At 40.4% G+C, this 15,570-nt stretch overlaps 1 protein-coding gene across 9 annotated transcripts in view; it reads left to right on the top strand.

Moving 5' to 3' along the window:
• Dmxl2 (Dmx like 2) overlaps positions 1-15,570 on the top strand; it is a 127,556-nt gene that overhangs the window by 34,885 nt on the left and 77,101 nt on the right. For all 9 annotated transcript variants that reach the window (XM_036193063.1, XM_036193058.1, XM_036193062.1 and 6 more), the window contains exons 7-9: positions 4,133-4,311; positions 6,873-7,056; positions 8,331-8,505. In XM_036193063.1, coding sequence (XP_036048956.1) covers positions 4,133-4,311; positions 6,873-7,056; positions 8,331-8,505 — 538 coding nt within the window. The remainder of the gene's footprint in view (positions 1-4,132; positions 4,312-6,872; positions 7,057-8,330; positions 8,506-15,570) is intronic.

The following is a 15,570-nucleotide window of genomic DNA, read 5'->3' as shown; positions in this document are numbered from 1 at the left end:
TGGGTGGACAGTCTTTTGACAGAGCCACTGGCACTTTAGTTTACTTATGGATTGAACCTAGGTAATTCTACCACTGAGCTATAGCCTCAGCCCCTTCCCCATTTAAAATATTTTTTTTGGGTCAGAGAGATGGCTTAGCAGGTAAGGGCATTTGCCATCAAGACTGACAACCTGAATTTGATTCCCAGGACCTGTGTGGTTGAAGGGGAGAACCAACTGCCATAAGTTGTCCTTTGTCCTCCACTTGCATGCTACTTGAACACATATGGACACAAATAAATAAGATATAATAAATTAAAAAAAAAATTGTTGTCTTCAGACAAGGTCTTAGTTGCCAAAGCTGGGTTTGAACTTGTGATCTTCTGGCCTCATCTTCCTCGGTAGCTTGGTTGGGAGGGCTGCACCTCTAGGCCTGTTCACTTAGCTAGAAACCTGTGTATGATAATCAGATTCATTATTGGAACATCTTCTTGAATTCTCATCATTCATGAATCTGAAAGATGCTTTTGCACTTTGTGTAGGAATAAGTCACAAGACCAAAAGCCTATTTCCCTTCAGTAGGCACCTAGATTTGAAGCTCCTCAAGGTCCTCCACTTTGGTTATATGTTCAAAAGCAACATCTCTCTGTCTTTGAATTTTTTTTGTACACAGCCTTAGCAGATTACTGAGAATTCTCACTAGTTTAGTCATATTTCCCTAAGCTTGCATTCAGTTCTCCAAAGAGCTGTGGAATAATTCTTATGGAATGATAAGATTATTTTATTGCTAAGTATCTTTCGAGGGGTAGTTAGCAAATGTGTCAGAATTTGAGAAGATTATTCCTCATGTTTTTGAAAAATACAACATTAAGATTCCCTTGAGAAAAAGGACAGAAGCTGACTTTGGAATGCGGGACAGTTTTTGTCCCTACACCCCATCTGTTCTGTTGGTAAAGGCGAGCTTCTGTGACTGGACCAACGATGAGCACTGTGTGCCTCTCCAGAGCGCCTCCCACTCACCTGCAGCACACGCACGCGGACAGCACTTCAGTCCAGCTGGCATGGGGCTCCAGTCCAGCTGCTTTCCAGATTCGGAATATTATTGCGTACTTTTGCCGATAAGATCCATTTCTTAAACGTAGAATTAATTTTTTCATGGGCTTAAGGGTATTTGGAATTTTTATCTGAGCTTAAATAAAATCTTATTTATTAATGAGCCATTTCTGCTCACAAGGTACTTGATTAAATCTTTTCTTTTTAATAGTCTCTTAGTATATAGCCCAACCTAGTCTCTAATTCATCCAGGCTCAGCCTTCCCAATGCTGGAATCGTGTGTGTGTGTGTGTGTGTGTGTGTGTGTGTGTGTGTGTGTGTGTGTCTTTTAAGGGTACTGTAATTTTCCATCATGTGAGTAAATCTACTACAATTTAACTTAGCCACAAAACTTAAAAAAAATTAATTTATTTTGTTTGGCGCTTGGGATGGTCCTCATGCGAGTTAGGCAAATGCTGTATCGCAGAGCTGTACCTCTGCCTCAGACAACTCTAAGTGAACATTAAGTAGTTTTCATTTTTTCCTGTTGGTAAAAAGTGAATATATGAATCTTGACATCTTTTTTTTTTCTTTTAAAGTTAACTTAGATAATTTATGTTAAGGTAAGTACATTTTTTGGTTTTTCAAGACAGGGTTTCTCTGTAGCTTTGGAGGCTGTCCTGGAACTCGCTTTGTAGACCAGGCTGGCCTTGAACTCACAGAAATCCGCCTGGCTCTGCCTCCTGAGTGCTGGGATTATAGGCGTGTGCCACCACCACCTGGCTGTAAGTATGTTTTTAACTGCATCTTTCAGTGGGATTTTGACAAATTTAAAGACCCGTATATACCTCTCACTTAACCTGAGCTCAGATGAAAAGATGGGCATGGCTGATGAGCCTGTAATCCCAGCAGTTTGGGGAAGGAGATGGGGTGTCCCAAGAGCTGAGCAGCTGTACCAGCCAGGATGGTGGGCTTCCCATTTAATGAGGTGATGAAGCATAGAATGATGGGGGAGGTTCCTGAAGTCTTCTGGGGTCCTCTTCTGCCTCCACAGGTGTGTACATAGGAGCATGCACCTGCATCCTTAGTGTGGATGTAACACCTCTACACACACGCGCGCACACACACACATCACATTATAAAATCAGTGCTATTGTCATACCTGTAAGTACTATAGGAATAGAAATGTTTCTCTTGGGTAGCTAAATGCTTTCTTTTTAAATCACTTAGAGTAGGCATCAGGATATTATAGCCAAGGTGCTAACAAATGATTTTCACAATTTTCTTTATTGCTTGTTTTGTGTGTTTTTGTTGGTGGGTTTTTTTTTTAATTAAAAAATTTTTTTTTTTAAATTTTTTGAGACAGGGTTTCTCTGTGTTGAGTGGTTGTATTGGAAGTTGTTTGCTGTGTAGACCAGGTTGGCCTTGAAATCACTGAGATCCAGCTGTCTTTGCCTCCTGAGTGAATACTGGGATTAAAAGTGTGCACCACCACTGCCTGGCTTGTTTTGTGTTTTTTTTGTTTTGTTTTGTTTTGTTTTCCCTGAGACAGGGTTTCTCTGCGTAGTTTTGGAGTCTGTCCTGGATCTTGCTCTGTAGACCAGGCTGGCCTCGAACTCACAGAGATCCACCTGGCTCTACCTCCTGAGTGCTGGGATTAAAGGCATGAGCCACCACTGCCCAGCTTGTTTTGTGGTTTTTTTTGGGTTTTTTTTTTTTTTTGTTTTTGTATTTTATGTGCATTGGTGTTTTGCCTGCATGTATGTCTGTGTGAGGGTGTCGGATCCCCTGGAACAGGAGTTCTAGAGAGTTGTGAGCTGCCATAGGAATTGAACCTGGGTCCTCTGGAAGAGCAGTCAGTGCTCTTAACCTACGAGCCATCTCTCCAGCCCCTGTTTTTTTTTTTTTTTCCCATTGTTTTTGTTGTTGTTGTGTTTTTCAAGACAGGGTTTCTCTGTGTAGCTTTGTGTCTTTCCTGGAACTCACTTTGGAGACCAGGCTGGCCTCAAACTCACAGAGATCCGCCTGCCTCTGCCTCCCGAGTGCTGGGATTAAAGGCGTGCGCCACCACTGCCCCACTTACATTGTTATTTTAAACAAGTTTTTAAGATTTATTTTAAGTGTGTTTGCATGAATGTGTGTATATGTGCACCACCTGTATGCCTGATGCCAATGGATGTCAGAATAAAGTGTTGAATCCCTTGAAACTGGAGTTACAGATTGTTGTGAGCTGCCATTTGGGTGCTGGAATTGAACCTAGGCCCTCTGCAAGAGCAACAAGTGCTCTGAACCACTGAGCTAAGTCTCCAACCCGCCCTGAGTCTTTACATTTCTTTCTTTCTATTTATTTATTTATTTATTTATTTATTTATTTATTTATTTATTTATTTATTTATTTTTAGTCTTAAATGTACGTGCATTTTACCTGCATGTGTGTTTGTGCACCATGTAAGTGCAGTGCCAAAGAATGGCTGAGAGGGTGTCGGAGCCCTGGAAGTGGAGTTAAAGACAGTTGTGAGCCACTGTGTGGGTCCTGGGAATTGAACCTGGGTCCTCTGGAAGAGTAGGCAGTGCTCTTAACCGCTGAGCCATCTCTGCAGCCCTGTTTTCTACCTTTTAAAAAGGTTGTGAAAAGGAAAGGAAAGTAAGTAAAGTGTTGACAAAGAATAATCTGTGCCACAGACCTGTGCGGCCTATGAAGCCCGCTGGCTTACTGTCATCTGTTTGGTCCTATAGAAAAGATTTGCTGATTCTTAACTTAGAGCAGGAAATAATCTGTATTTAAGATGAGTTTCACCTTGCAGATACCTTAACACAGAGAATGACAGTGACTGACAGATAACTCGTCATCTTTTTCATCCCCTCTTGTATCCCTCCTGTCATCTGTAAGTCTTTATACAGTATTAGTCTCTGAAAAATGCCAGCACACACAGATGGCTGATAATGAATACATCACCCACTTATTTTTTCAAGTAATAAAAGGTGACTTTAGGTTTGGTTTTGTAATATGTTGGTTACATATTGTGTGTTAAAGATATATCTTGTTTTAGAACACTCGCATTACCACATTTTGAGTTGTGTATGTCCAAATGAGTTTTATATGGACCTGTATCTTTTGCAGGATGACTGTCTTCTGAAGGTGTGGTACCCTATGACTGGTTGGAAGTCTTCAATCATACCTCAGGATCACCATGAAGTGAAAAGGAGACAGGCATCTACTCAGTTCTCCTTTGTTTACTTGGCACATCCTCGAGCAGTGACAGGTTTCTCATGGCGTAAAACTAGCAAGTATATGCCCAGGTTGGATACATATTTCATAATTCATTAATTTGTGTCCTTATATGTTTATAAAAGTAGTGGTAATGGAGTCTTCACTGTACTGGTATGTAGTGATTAACAGAATAGACTGGAGTGCAGCTATCTTAGTTCAGGTTCTACTGATATCATTAGCCTTGTGAACTGGTGAATAGATTTCTTAAGTTCTCTGTCTGTTTTTCTCTTTATTGAATGAGGGTAGTAATGATACCATCTCAGAGAGCAATGAGACAGATGTGCTTGTGTACATGAAGTCTTTTGTACAGTCCATAGTGTATATTATTTGCCCAGACCACATTAATTGGTATTGTGAGTACAAACATTAGTGGTAGAAGATGCTAAAAAGGATATTTTTGCTAGTAAATAGGAAAGTACATATTGAGGAAAAGTAACAAATTATTAATAATGTACATGGTGGTAAGAATATAATTTATAGTGAATAAACTGGCTAGGTTGTACCTTTTTGGTGCTAGGTTACCCATATGACCCTCTCAGAGATTTAGTGAGAGTTTTGTTGACATAAATAATCTATTTTCCTACCTTGTGCATGCACGCCTGTGTGTGTGTGTGTGTGTGTGTGTGTGTGTGTGTGTGTGTGTGTGTGTTGAGATGGTGCTGTGCTAACTAGAGCTGGGACATATGTGGCTGAAGTATTATTGTTTTTAATTAGTCATTTTTTTATAACTGTGAGGGATTGGTTATGAGACTTCCTAGATGTATTAAAATTTGTAGATGCTCAAGTCCTTTATATAAAATGGTGCACTATTTACATGTAACCTATACATATCTTCCCATGTAATTCAAATTATCTCTGGGTTATTTACAATAACTTTTTTTTTTTTTTTGTATGTGGAGCTGAGGACTGAACCCAGGGCCTTGTGCTTGCTAGGCAAGCGCTCTACCACTGAGCTAAATCCCCAACCCCTTACAATAACTTTTATAGCATAGATTTTTTTTTCTTTTTGAGCTGAGGATCGAACCCAGAGCTCTAACACTGAGCTAAATCCCCAATCCCCCCTTTTTTACTTTTATTAGTAGAGGAAAATATTATGAGAGAGCCTGTAAATTTTTAATATAAATGCATTTTTTTCCAAAAAATGTTTTTGTTGTGCAATTGGCTAAATCCACAGATTTAGAACCATCTGTTTGGAGGTTTAATTATGTAAAATTCCCTCATTGTTAATGATATCTCTTAAAGGTATTCAGAAGATTAAATAAACTGCAAACAGCACATACAGGCAATTTCCATATTGTATATACAGCTTTAAGAACACAATTGGCTGCTCAGAAGCTTGCTTAGAAAGGTTTATTCATCTGCTAAAAAGTATCTAAGAGCAGTTTATACATGACAGAAATGGCACATCATATGGAAATAACATGGGGAATTCATCTGTCTTTGGAGTCCAAATGAAAGGTTTATTTGATCCATTCAAAAGAGAAACTGAATCCTGAGTTCCAAATGCCATGACCGAAGTCCTTAGCCTTGCTAAGGGAGCACCTTATTTTGAACCTTTGTTTTATTCAGTGTTCTTTGTACTAATATGTGGTAGTTATAAAATAATTAGAAAGGCAGCTTACATTTGTGTTTAAGGTATGTATGTACACCACATCCTTGCCTGTGTATATGTGTTTGCCTAAATGTATGTATGTCTACTACATCCAGCAGAAGGCATTGGAATCCCTGGAACTGGGGTTACGGATGGTTGTGACCTGCATGTGGGTGTTGAGATTGAACCCTGGTCCTCTTTAATGAGCAGCAAGTACTCTAACTACTGAGTAATCTTTCCGGCTCTGAATGCAATTTTTATAAAGAAAGAATAAGTTTTGAAGACTGTAGTGTAGTTGGCAGAGCATTTGCCTGGCGTGCACAAGGTCCTAGATCCAGCCCATTAACCCCTAAGCCCTCATGACAGACAAACTGAAACAAATATTCAAACAGATACACACACACACACACACACACACACACACACACACACACACGGGGGGGGGGGGGTGGGGTGGGGACAGGAAGGGGAAGAGGATTTCTTTGTTCTTTTATAATAAACAGTTAATGTATTCTAGCTGCTTGATGTTACAAGGTTTTTATTTATTTATTTATTTTACATCCTTTGATGTAATGATGTTGATTTACAGTGTGTAATGATATCCTTCTTACAGTTACGTCATGAAGTGCTTATTTGTTTGCCTATTTTCAACTCTTTGGATTGTCAGGATGTCAGAAATGATAGACTACTGCTATAAACTAAATAACTACATTTAATGATTTTGATTATAATGTTTGTTTAGAAGATACTACTATTCCCTAGAGCCTGGATTTCAATAACACATGTACAGTCAGGCAGAAATTCCTTCAGCAGTTGTCAAGACCATTTCCCAGTTCTTATGGTGTCTCGGGAACAGTTTCAAGCCCTTGAAGCCCCTGGTTGACTTTTTCCACATAGTATTTCATATTCATGCCATGTTAATACACGGAGAGCTGACATTCATAGCTTTTAGTCCATGGATGGCCTCGGTACTCAGTATTGTGTTTCTCTTCCCTGTAGGGGCTCTGTCTGTAATGTCTTGCTGACCTCGTGCCATGATGGTGTGTGTCGGCTCTGGGCAGAGACACTGCTGCCGGAAGACTGTCTTCTGGGTGAGCAGATTTGTGAGAGGACAACCTCCAGCACCGCCAGCAGCCTTTCTCACGCTGGAAAACACAGAGACAGGGTCCAACATGCTCTCGAGGTATTACATTAGTGAGGGTGGTAAATGGGTTTTAAAGATTTGTTTTCCTGGATATGGTGCACATGAACATGTGGTGAAGTGAAGGGCAAATTCTTACTTTATGCTTTTGCGTGAGAATTCTCAATGTGGGCTGTTATGAAGCTAAATATAGGTAGTGATGATTTTAGGCATATAGTCTAGATAAGTAACGAATTTGTTTTCATTTTGCAGGTCAGATGTCAAAATCTATAGGAGTACTTAGCTTTAACTAGTAAAGTACATAAAAGTCCTTGAAATTAGTTCTGAATGTTTTATTTTTCTTTCATTTTGTTCCTTAAGAATAAAGCTAAAGCCGGGCGGAGGTGGCGCACGCCTATAATCCCAGCATTCGGGAGGCAGAGTCAGGTGGATCTCTGTGAGTTCGAGGCCAGCCTGGTCTACTGATCGAGATCAAAGAAAGGCCCAAAGCTACACAGAGAAACCCTGTCTCAAAAAAACAAAACAAACAAACAAAAAAGAATAAAGCTAATTATTTATTAAGATGTTAGGCAAAGAAGCTCTGTGTGGTAGACCTGGATTTGGTATTGCATGCCAAAACTAAAACCAACAGTATAACAAGAATAAAAAGCAACTAAAAAATATGCTAGGGACTGGGCATATGGTGCACATCTGTAATTGCAGTATTCAGGAGAAATTCAAGGTCATATTTATCTACATAGCGAGTTCAGGATCAGCCTGGGCTATATGAAACTCTGTCTCCCAAACAACCAACTATTAGGCACAGGAAAACTCATATCATTGCTGTATAGTGGCCATGGATGAATATTTTGAAAGTGAAATAAATTTTCCACTTTTAAAATACAGTGTGAGCAGGCTGGACAGGTGGTTCAGCCGTTAAGAATTATGGAGCATATATCCAAAATTGTTCTACTGTAATTAAGAAAGTATCTCTTAAAATTGTCAGTTTGGTGGGTGGTGGTGCTGGTGCTGGTGCATGCTTTTAATCCCAGCACTGGGGAGGCAGAGGCAGGTGGATCATCTGTGAGTTCAAGGCCAGCCTGGGCTACAGAGTGAGTTCCAGGAAAGGCGCAAACTGAGAAAACCAAGAAACCCTGTCTTGAAAAACAAAAGCAAACAAACAAACAAAAAAAAAAAAGGAAAAAAAAAGAAAAAAAGAAAAAATTGTCAGTTCCATAGGGGCCAGTCTTCAAATTCTGATTAGTGGAAAGTCTTTATTGGTTGGTGTTCATTAGACCTTTCAGAGTTGCGTTAAGGACAGTACTTTTCTGTTGTAGACAATACACCATTTGAAGAATTTAAGGAAAGGACAACGGAGGTCTTCTGTTCTTGTAACTCACACTGAACTGATGCCCGACAAGACTGCAACCCATGAAGTCCAGAGGCACATTTCTCACCATGCCAATGCACTGTGTCATTTTCACATCGCAGCAAGCATCAATCCTGCCACAGGTAAAGGATAAGGAGAGTCTTATTTTTATATAAATATATTGAAATAAGGGAAATACATGGAAAATCGTGTTTCTTTTGAAACCTGGTTTTTATTTTATGTTGCCCTTTAAAATACTTCTTAAAGTGGCAATATAATAAAAGGTTGTCTTTCTTCAGTTGGGTCTATGTGATTTTTTTTTTCCCTTTTGGCTTTTCGAGACAGGGTTTCTCTATGTAACAGTCCTGTCTGTCCTGGAACTCGCTGAGCCCCGCCTGCCTCTGCCTCCCAAGTGCTGGGATTAAAGGTGTGTGCCACCGCCACCCAGCTGAGTCTATATGATTTTGTGTAATTTCCATAAGTATTTTTGAACGTCTTTGTCTACAAAGGGTTCCAAGTAAACCAGAGCTTTACTTGAGCCTGGGAAGACAGTGGTGATAGCTTGGGTAATGAGCATACTCCCTTAATAGTTTGACTGTGCCTGTGGCTCTTCTGTATAACCTTATCTAAATAGTTTGTCCCTCAGGGTAGCTTATTTCTACCTGTGTGGACTTTCTTGGACTATGATTAGGTAGAAAGATATTTTTCTTTAGCCTTAGTATTTTCTTTTAGCCTGTCCTCTTATCTGGGCTAAGAATTAATAGAAGCAGGTTTTATGTTGGCAAAAGCATATTTGAGAGCTTCTGTTTAAGGGCATCATGTTTTCTTTTGGTCTAAAAATATATAGAAAGGCTGTAAATTTCTTACTGCATTGCTGATAGAAATGCAGTCCTACTTTATCAGCTGGAGGTCTGTTTGCTTTAGGGTAAAAGAAAGGCTTTCATTTTTTTTTTTTTTTTTTTAAATTCATCTATTTTACATCCTGGCCACAGCCCTCCATCCTCTCTTCTCAGTCCCTCTTCCCCATTCCCCCTCCCACCCCCACTCCCACCCTAGTCCTTTCCTCTTCCCCCTCATCCAGGAAAGGGCAGGTCTTCATATCAAGTTGCAGTAAGACTAAGCACCTTTTTCTGTATTAAGGCTGGGCAAGGCCACCCAGTATGAGGAGTAGGGTCACAAAAGCCAATAAAAGAGTTAGAGACAGCCCCTGTTCCCGTTGTTAGGAGTCCTACAAGAAGACCAAGCTACCTAACTGTAACATATATGTAGAGTGCCTAGGTCAGTCCCATGCAGGCTCCCTAGTTGTCCATTCAGTCTCTGCAAGCCCCTGTGAGCCCAGGTTAGTTTGTGTGAACCTTCACATGATTTTCTTGACCCCTGGTTCCTACAATCCTTTCTCCTCCTCCTCCAGAGGATTTCCGAGCTCTGCCTGATGTTAGGCTCTGGGTCTCTGCACCTGCCTCCATCAGTTGCTGGATGTCGCCTCTCTGATGACAACTGGGCCAGGCACCAATCTGGTCACAGGAGACGACTAGTTCGGGCTAGTTATCCACCATTGCTGGGAATCTAAGCTGGGGTTCTCCCCATAGACTCCTGGGAGATTCCCCTGCTCCAGGCTTCCACCTGACCCAGAAATGCCAACCCCCAGCAGTCCCCCTTAGCACTCTCCCCTCCCCCCACAACTTGATCGCTCATGTTCCTATCCCTACCTGCCCTCAGTCCATTCATGAAATCCTTGCAATTTTCCCTTTCCAGGGAGATCTGGGTGCCGCCCCCCCCCCAAAAAAAACCTCTGCTTGTTACCTAGTCTCTCTGGGGCTGTGGATTGTAGCATAGTTATGAAAAGGGTTTCATCTTTAAATGCTTATTAAATTCACTGAGTATAAATACTTAGTGAATACAGTTCCTAAAATCTGATCTTTAACAGTGACTACAAATGTGTACGGCTTGCTGTACTATACACACTGGATTTCCTAAGACAGTATAAAAAAGAATGCAAAATTTCTTGCTTAATAATTTTATTTCAGATTGATTACTTGTTGAAATTACATTTTCTCTATTTTGAGAGAAACAAAATACATTACTAAAGTTAAATTTACCTGTTTATTTTAAACTTACATAGTTAACTAAAATATTTTTAATTAAAAATAATTTTTTCATACAATATATTCTGATCATTGTTTCCCCTTTCTCATCTCTGAGGTCTTTCCCATCTCCCTGCCCACCCAACTTGATATCTTCTTTCTCTCTCTCTTTAGAAAACAAGCATGCAAACAAAACTAAACAAAACAAAACAAAACCCTACAAGCATGCTTGCACACACACATACACACATACAAAAAACCAAAACACAATCCCCTCCAAAACCAACAAAACCCCCAAATGATAAAAACTGAAAATCAGATACCGTAATATACAAGCAGAAGACCAGGTAAAAAATGCCCATCCCAAGCAATATGAGACAAAACCTCTAAAATACCACTGAGTTTGGTTTATGTTTATGCTTTCTACTGCTGGGCCTGCCCTTAAGTGTGGTTAATATACCCAATGAGACTCCATGGGAGAAAACTAATTTTTCCTTTCCAGTGCTTACCAGATGAAGATAGTTTCTTTTCTTCTTTTTTTTTCTTCTAAGATTATTTTATTCATTATGTATACAGACAAGGGCACCAGATCTCCTTACAGATGGCTGTGAGCCACCATGTGGGTGCTCTAAACCTCTGAGCCATCTCTCCAGCCCTGAAGATAGTTTCTTGGTTAGGGATGGAGCTCCTGTCTGCTTCGCCCTGGGTCAGTGTTGGGACCTAAGTGTTGGAATTTTGATGGGATTGCATTGAATCTGTAGATTGCTTTTGGTAGGATGGCCATTTTTATTTTGTTAATCCTAAGGACCCGTGAACACGGGAGATCTTTCCATCTTCTGATGTCTTTTTCAGTGTCTTAAAGTTTTTACTGCACAAGTCTTTCTCACTTGCTTGGTCAGAGCTGTCCTCCCATATTTTATTTTCCTAGTTGAGGGGCGCTATTGTGAAAGGTACTGTTCCCCTGATTTCTTTTACAGTCTGACATTTGTATATAGGATTTCTACTGATTCTGTGCATTAATTTTGTATCCTGCTACTTTGTGGAAAGCGCATCAGCTGTAGAAGTTCCTGGTGGAGTTTTTAGGGCCTTTCATGCATAAAAAATCCTGTCATCTTCAAGTGATGGCTTCTTCCTTCCAGTCTTGTGCCCTTGATGTCCTTCAGTTGTCCTGTTGCTCTAGCTAAGACTTCAAGCACTGTAGTGAATAGGTGAGGGGACATTGCTGTGTTGTTCTGGATTTTCCTGGAAGCTCTCTTAGTCGCTGCCTTTAGTATGTTGAACTGTATGTCCCCTGTAGTGCTGGTGTCTCCAGGACTTTTATTATGAAGAGATTGGATCTTGTCAGAGGCTTTTTCTGAATTTAAAGAGGTGATCATGTGATTTTTCTTTCAGTATGTTTATGTGGTGGATTATATTTATTGATTTACATCCCTGCATCTCTGGGATGAAGCCGACTCGATCATGGTGGATAACCTTTTTTGGTTTTTCGAGACAGGGTTTCTCTGTGTAGCTTTGCGCCTTTGCTGGAACTCACTTTGTAGACCAGGCTGGCCTCGAACTCAGAGAGATCCACCTGGCTCTGCCTCCTGAGTGCTGGGATTAAAGGCATGCGCCACCACTGCCCGGCGGATGACTTTTTTGATGTGATCTTAGATTCAGTTTGCAAGTATTTGATTGAGAATTTTTGCGTTCATGTTCATAGGGAACTGTAATTCCCTCTTTTTGTTGTCTCTTTGTATGATTTAAGTAACGGTAACTGTGGCCTCATAAAACAATCAGGCAGGCACTGTTCCTTCCATTTCTATTTTGTGGAATGCTTTGAGGAGTATTGGTGTTAATTTTTCTTTGATGGTCTGGTGGGATTTTATGTTGAATCTATCTGGCCCTGGGCTTTAAAAAAAGATTTTTTTTGGGAACCTGAAATACTTTTAATTATTACTTCTGTTTCATTAGGGGTTTTATTTTAAATGGCTTATCTAATCTTGATTTAACTTTGGTAGATCATATATAACAAGAAATTTATCCTTTTTTTTTTTTAAGGTTTTCTAGTATGGAATAGTACAGATTTTTTAATGTCCTCATGATTCTCTGATTTCCTCAGTGTCTGTTGTCCTATCTCCCTTTTTGTATCGTAATTTTTATTATTTTAGGTCTTCTCTCTCCATCTTTTAGTTACTTTGGCTAAGGGATTCCTTGTATTTTTTGTTTTGTTTCTATTTTATTGATTTCAGACCTGAATCTGATTCTTTCTTTCTATCTACTGTTTTGTGGTGTTCTTACCTCTTTGCTAATTTCTGTCTTGCCCAATTTTTCATTCAGTAGTGAGTTCAATTTTCATGAATTTGCTTTCTTTGTTGTTGATAACCAGCTTTAATCTGTGGTGGTCAGATAAGAGGTACTGTATTATTTCTATTTTCTTGCATTTGTTGAGACTTGCTTTATAGCCAAGTATGTGGCCAGTTTTGGAGAATGTTCTATGAGCTAATGCGTTTGAGTGAATATCTGTTAGGTCCATTTGACTTATGACATGATTTAACTCCAGCATTTCTCTGTATAGTTTTTGTCTGGACAACCCGTCTGTTTGCATGAGTGGGGGTATTGAAGGCACTCACTATCAGAATGTGATTCTAGCAGTAGTAGTGTTTCTTTTGTGAACCTCAATGCCTTTATGTTTGGTGGTGCATAAATGTTTAGAATTCCAACATCTTCTAGGTGTGTTTTCCCTTTGTGTTTATGCTGTTCTTCCCTACCACTTCTGCTTTATTTTGGTTTGAAGTTTATTTTGTCAGATATTAAAATGGCTGCACCTGGTTGATTCTGGGGTCCATTTGCTTAGAATACCTTTCTAATCCTTTATCCTGTGGTAGTGTCTTAGTCAGGGTTTCTGTTGCTGCAAAGTGACACCATGACAGCAGCCACTTTATTGGGTGGCTCACAGTTCAGTGGTTCAGTCAATTGTCATCATGGTGGGTCATAGCAGCATGTAGGCAGACATGGTGCTAGAGAGGTAGCTGAGAGTTCTACATCTTACATTGGCAACAGGAAATGGTCTGTCTCACTGGGTGTGACTTGAGCATATATGAGACCTCAAAGCCTGCCTCCACAGTGACACACTTCCTCCAACAAGACCACACCTACTCCTAATAGTTCCACTCCCTTTGGGGGCCATTTTCTTTCAAACCATCATATTCTACTCCCTAGCCCCCAAAGGCGTGTAGCTATATCATAATGCAAAAATACATTTGGTCTATTTCAAAAGTCCCCATAGTCTCATATAATACTCTCAAACTAATTTAAAAATCCAAAGTTCAAAGTCTCATCTGAGATTCATGCAGTCTCTTAACTGTAATCCCTGTAAAATCCAAATTAAAAAGCAGATCACATACTACCAACATAATGGCACAGGATGTACATTATCATTACAAGTCATAGGGGAGGAAGCATAGAGAGAAAATACTGGACCAAATCAAGACCAGCTGGGCAAACTCCAAACTCTGCATCTCCGTGTCTGATGTCTGAGTGCTCATCAGACCTCCACCTCTGTTCAGCTTTGTTGACTGCAACACACTTCTTTCTCTTGGGCTGGTTCCACTCCCTGCTAGCAGCTCTCCTTGGCAGGCAACCCACAATTCTAGCATCTCTAACATCTTGGGTTCTCCAAGGCAATCCAGGCGTCAACTTCATTATTTCACAAATGGCCTGCATAGATAGACTTAGCTCCATTCCACTTCCTAATGCTCCTTTTCTCCTGAAATTATACATTTTGTAGTTTACCCTGTTCAGCTTGCTCCTTTTCATTATAAATCTTCATTAGAGTTACCACTAATAACCACACAACAGAGTCTATACTAGGCTATGTTGTTGTTTGTTTTTTCTTCTTTGGGAGGCCCACCACTCAGATCCCATATAAATCACACACTGAGTCTTATTTATGAATGCCCAGCCTTAGCTTGGCTTGTTTTTTTGCTAGCTTTCCTTAACTTAAATGATCCTGTCTACCTTTTGCCTCTGGGATTTTCCCGTTCTCTTACTTCTGTAAATCTTACTCTTACTCTGTGGCTTGCTGTGTAGGTGTGTGTAGCTTCTGCCTTTTAGTGTTTCTACTGCTGTGAAGAGACACCACGACCATGGCAACTCTTATGAAGAAAAATATTTAATTGGGTGGCTTACAGTTCATTATCATCGTGGTGGGACATGGCAGTGTGCAGGCAGACATGGTTCTGGAGGTGTAGCTTGGAGTTCTGTATCTTGCACAGGCAACGGCAAATGGTTTTTCTGACTGGGCATAGCTTGAGCTTATATGAGACCTCAAAGCCCACCTCCACAGTGACATGTTCCTACAACAAGGCCACACCTACTCCAACAAGGCCACGTCTTCTAGTAGTGCCACTCCCTATGGGGGCCATTTTCTTTCAGACTGCCACAGGTAGCATCTATCCTTGATGGTAAGGTGTGTTTCTTCGATGCAGCAGAAAGATAGATCCTGTTTTATAATCCATTGTGTTAGTCTGTGTCTTTTCATTGGGATTTGAGACCCTCAGTATTGAGAGTTATCAGTACTTATTGATTACTATTTGTTGCTAAGAGAAGAAATCCCAATTGAAAAATGAAAACTTAAGCCAGGCGGTGGCTTCTGGAGAGACAGGAATGAAAGGTCTGAACCAGGAGTTGGAATCTCAGGTGAATGGATTGAGGTGGGAGGAGGGGGCCTGCAAGTAGGTTGTTACCAGGCTGAGGGTGGTAACAGAGACATTGTATGGGAGGACAAAGGAGGACAGTAAAAATTGTCTACCCAAGTCCAGGTTAGATGTGGCTACTTTGTGTGTGTGTGTGTGTGTGTGTGTGTGTGTGTGTGTGTGTGTGTGCGCGCGCGCATTGGGGTTCAGGTAGAAAGTGTTTCTAGGTATCAGTGCCTGACACAAAGGAATGGAAAGGAAGGGATGAAAGAGTCCATAAGAAGGGGGAAGCTGTGTTTGAAGCAAGGTTCATCATAGTTAGCTACAAAGATGTTTAAAGTTATCCTTAATGCCTACATTTCTAGTTCTTGTTATTTTGTTTGACAAGGCTACAATGGCTGCCCCCACCTGTAGTTGGTTTTTTATTTTTTACTCTTTGTTCTTTTGG

This window comes from Onychomys torridus, chromosome 7 (genome assembly GCF_903995425.1).
Source record: "Onychomys torridus chromosome 7, mOncTor1.1, whole genome shotgun sequence".
In the NCBI taxonomy this organism is placed as follows: domain Eukaryota; kingdom Metazoa; phylum Chordata; class Mammalia; order Rodentia; family Cricetidae; genus Onychomys; species Onychomys torridus.
The sequence above is the reverse complement of the archived record's forward strand: the minus strand, read 5'-3'. Positions and strand labels throughout refer to the sequence as shown.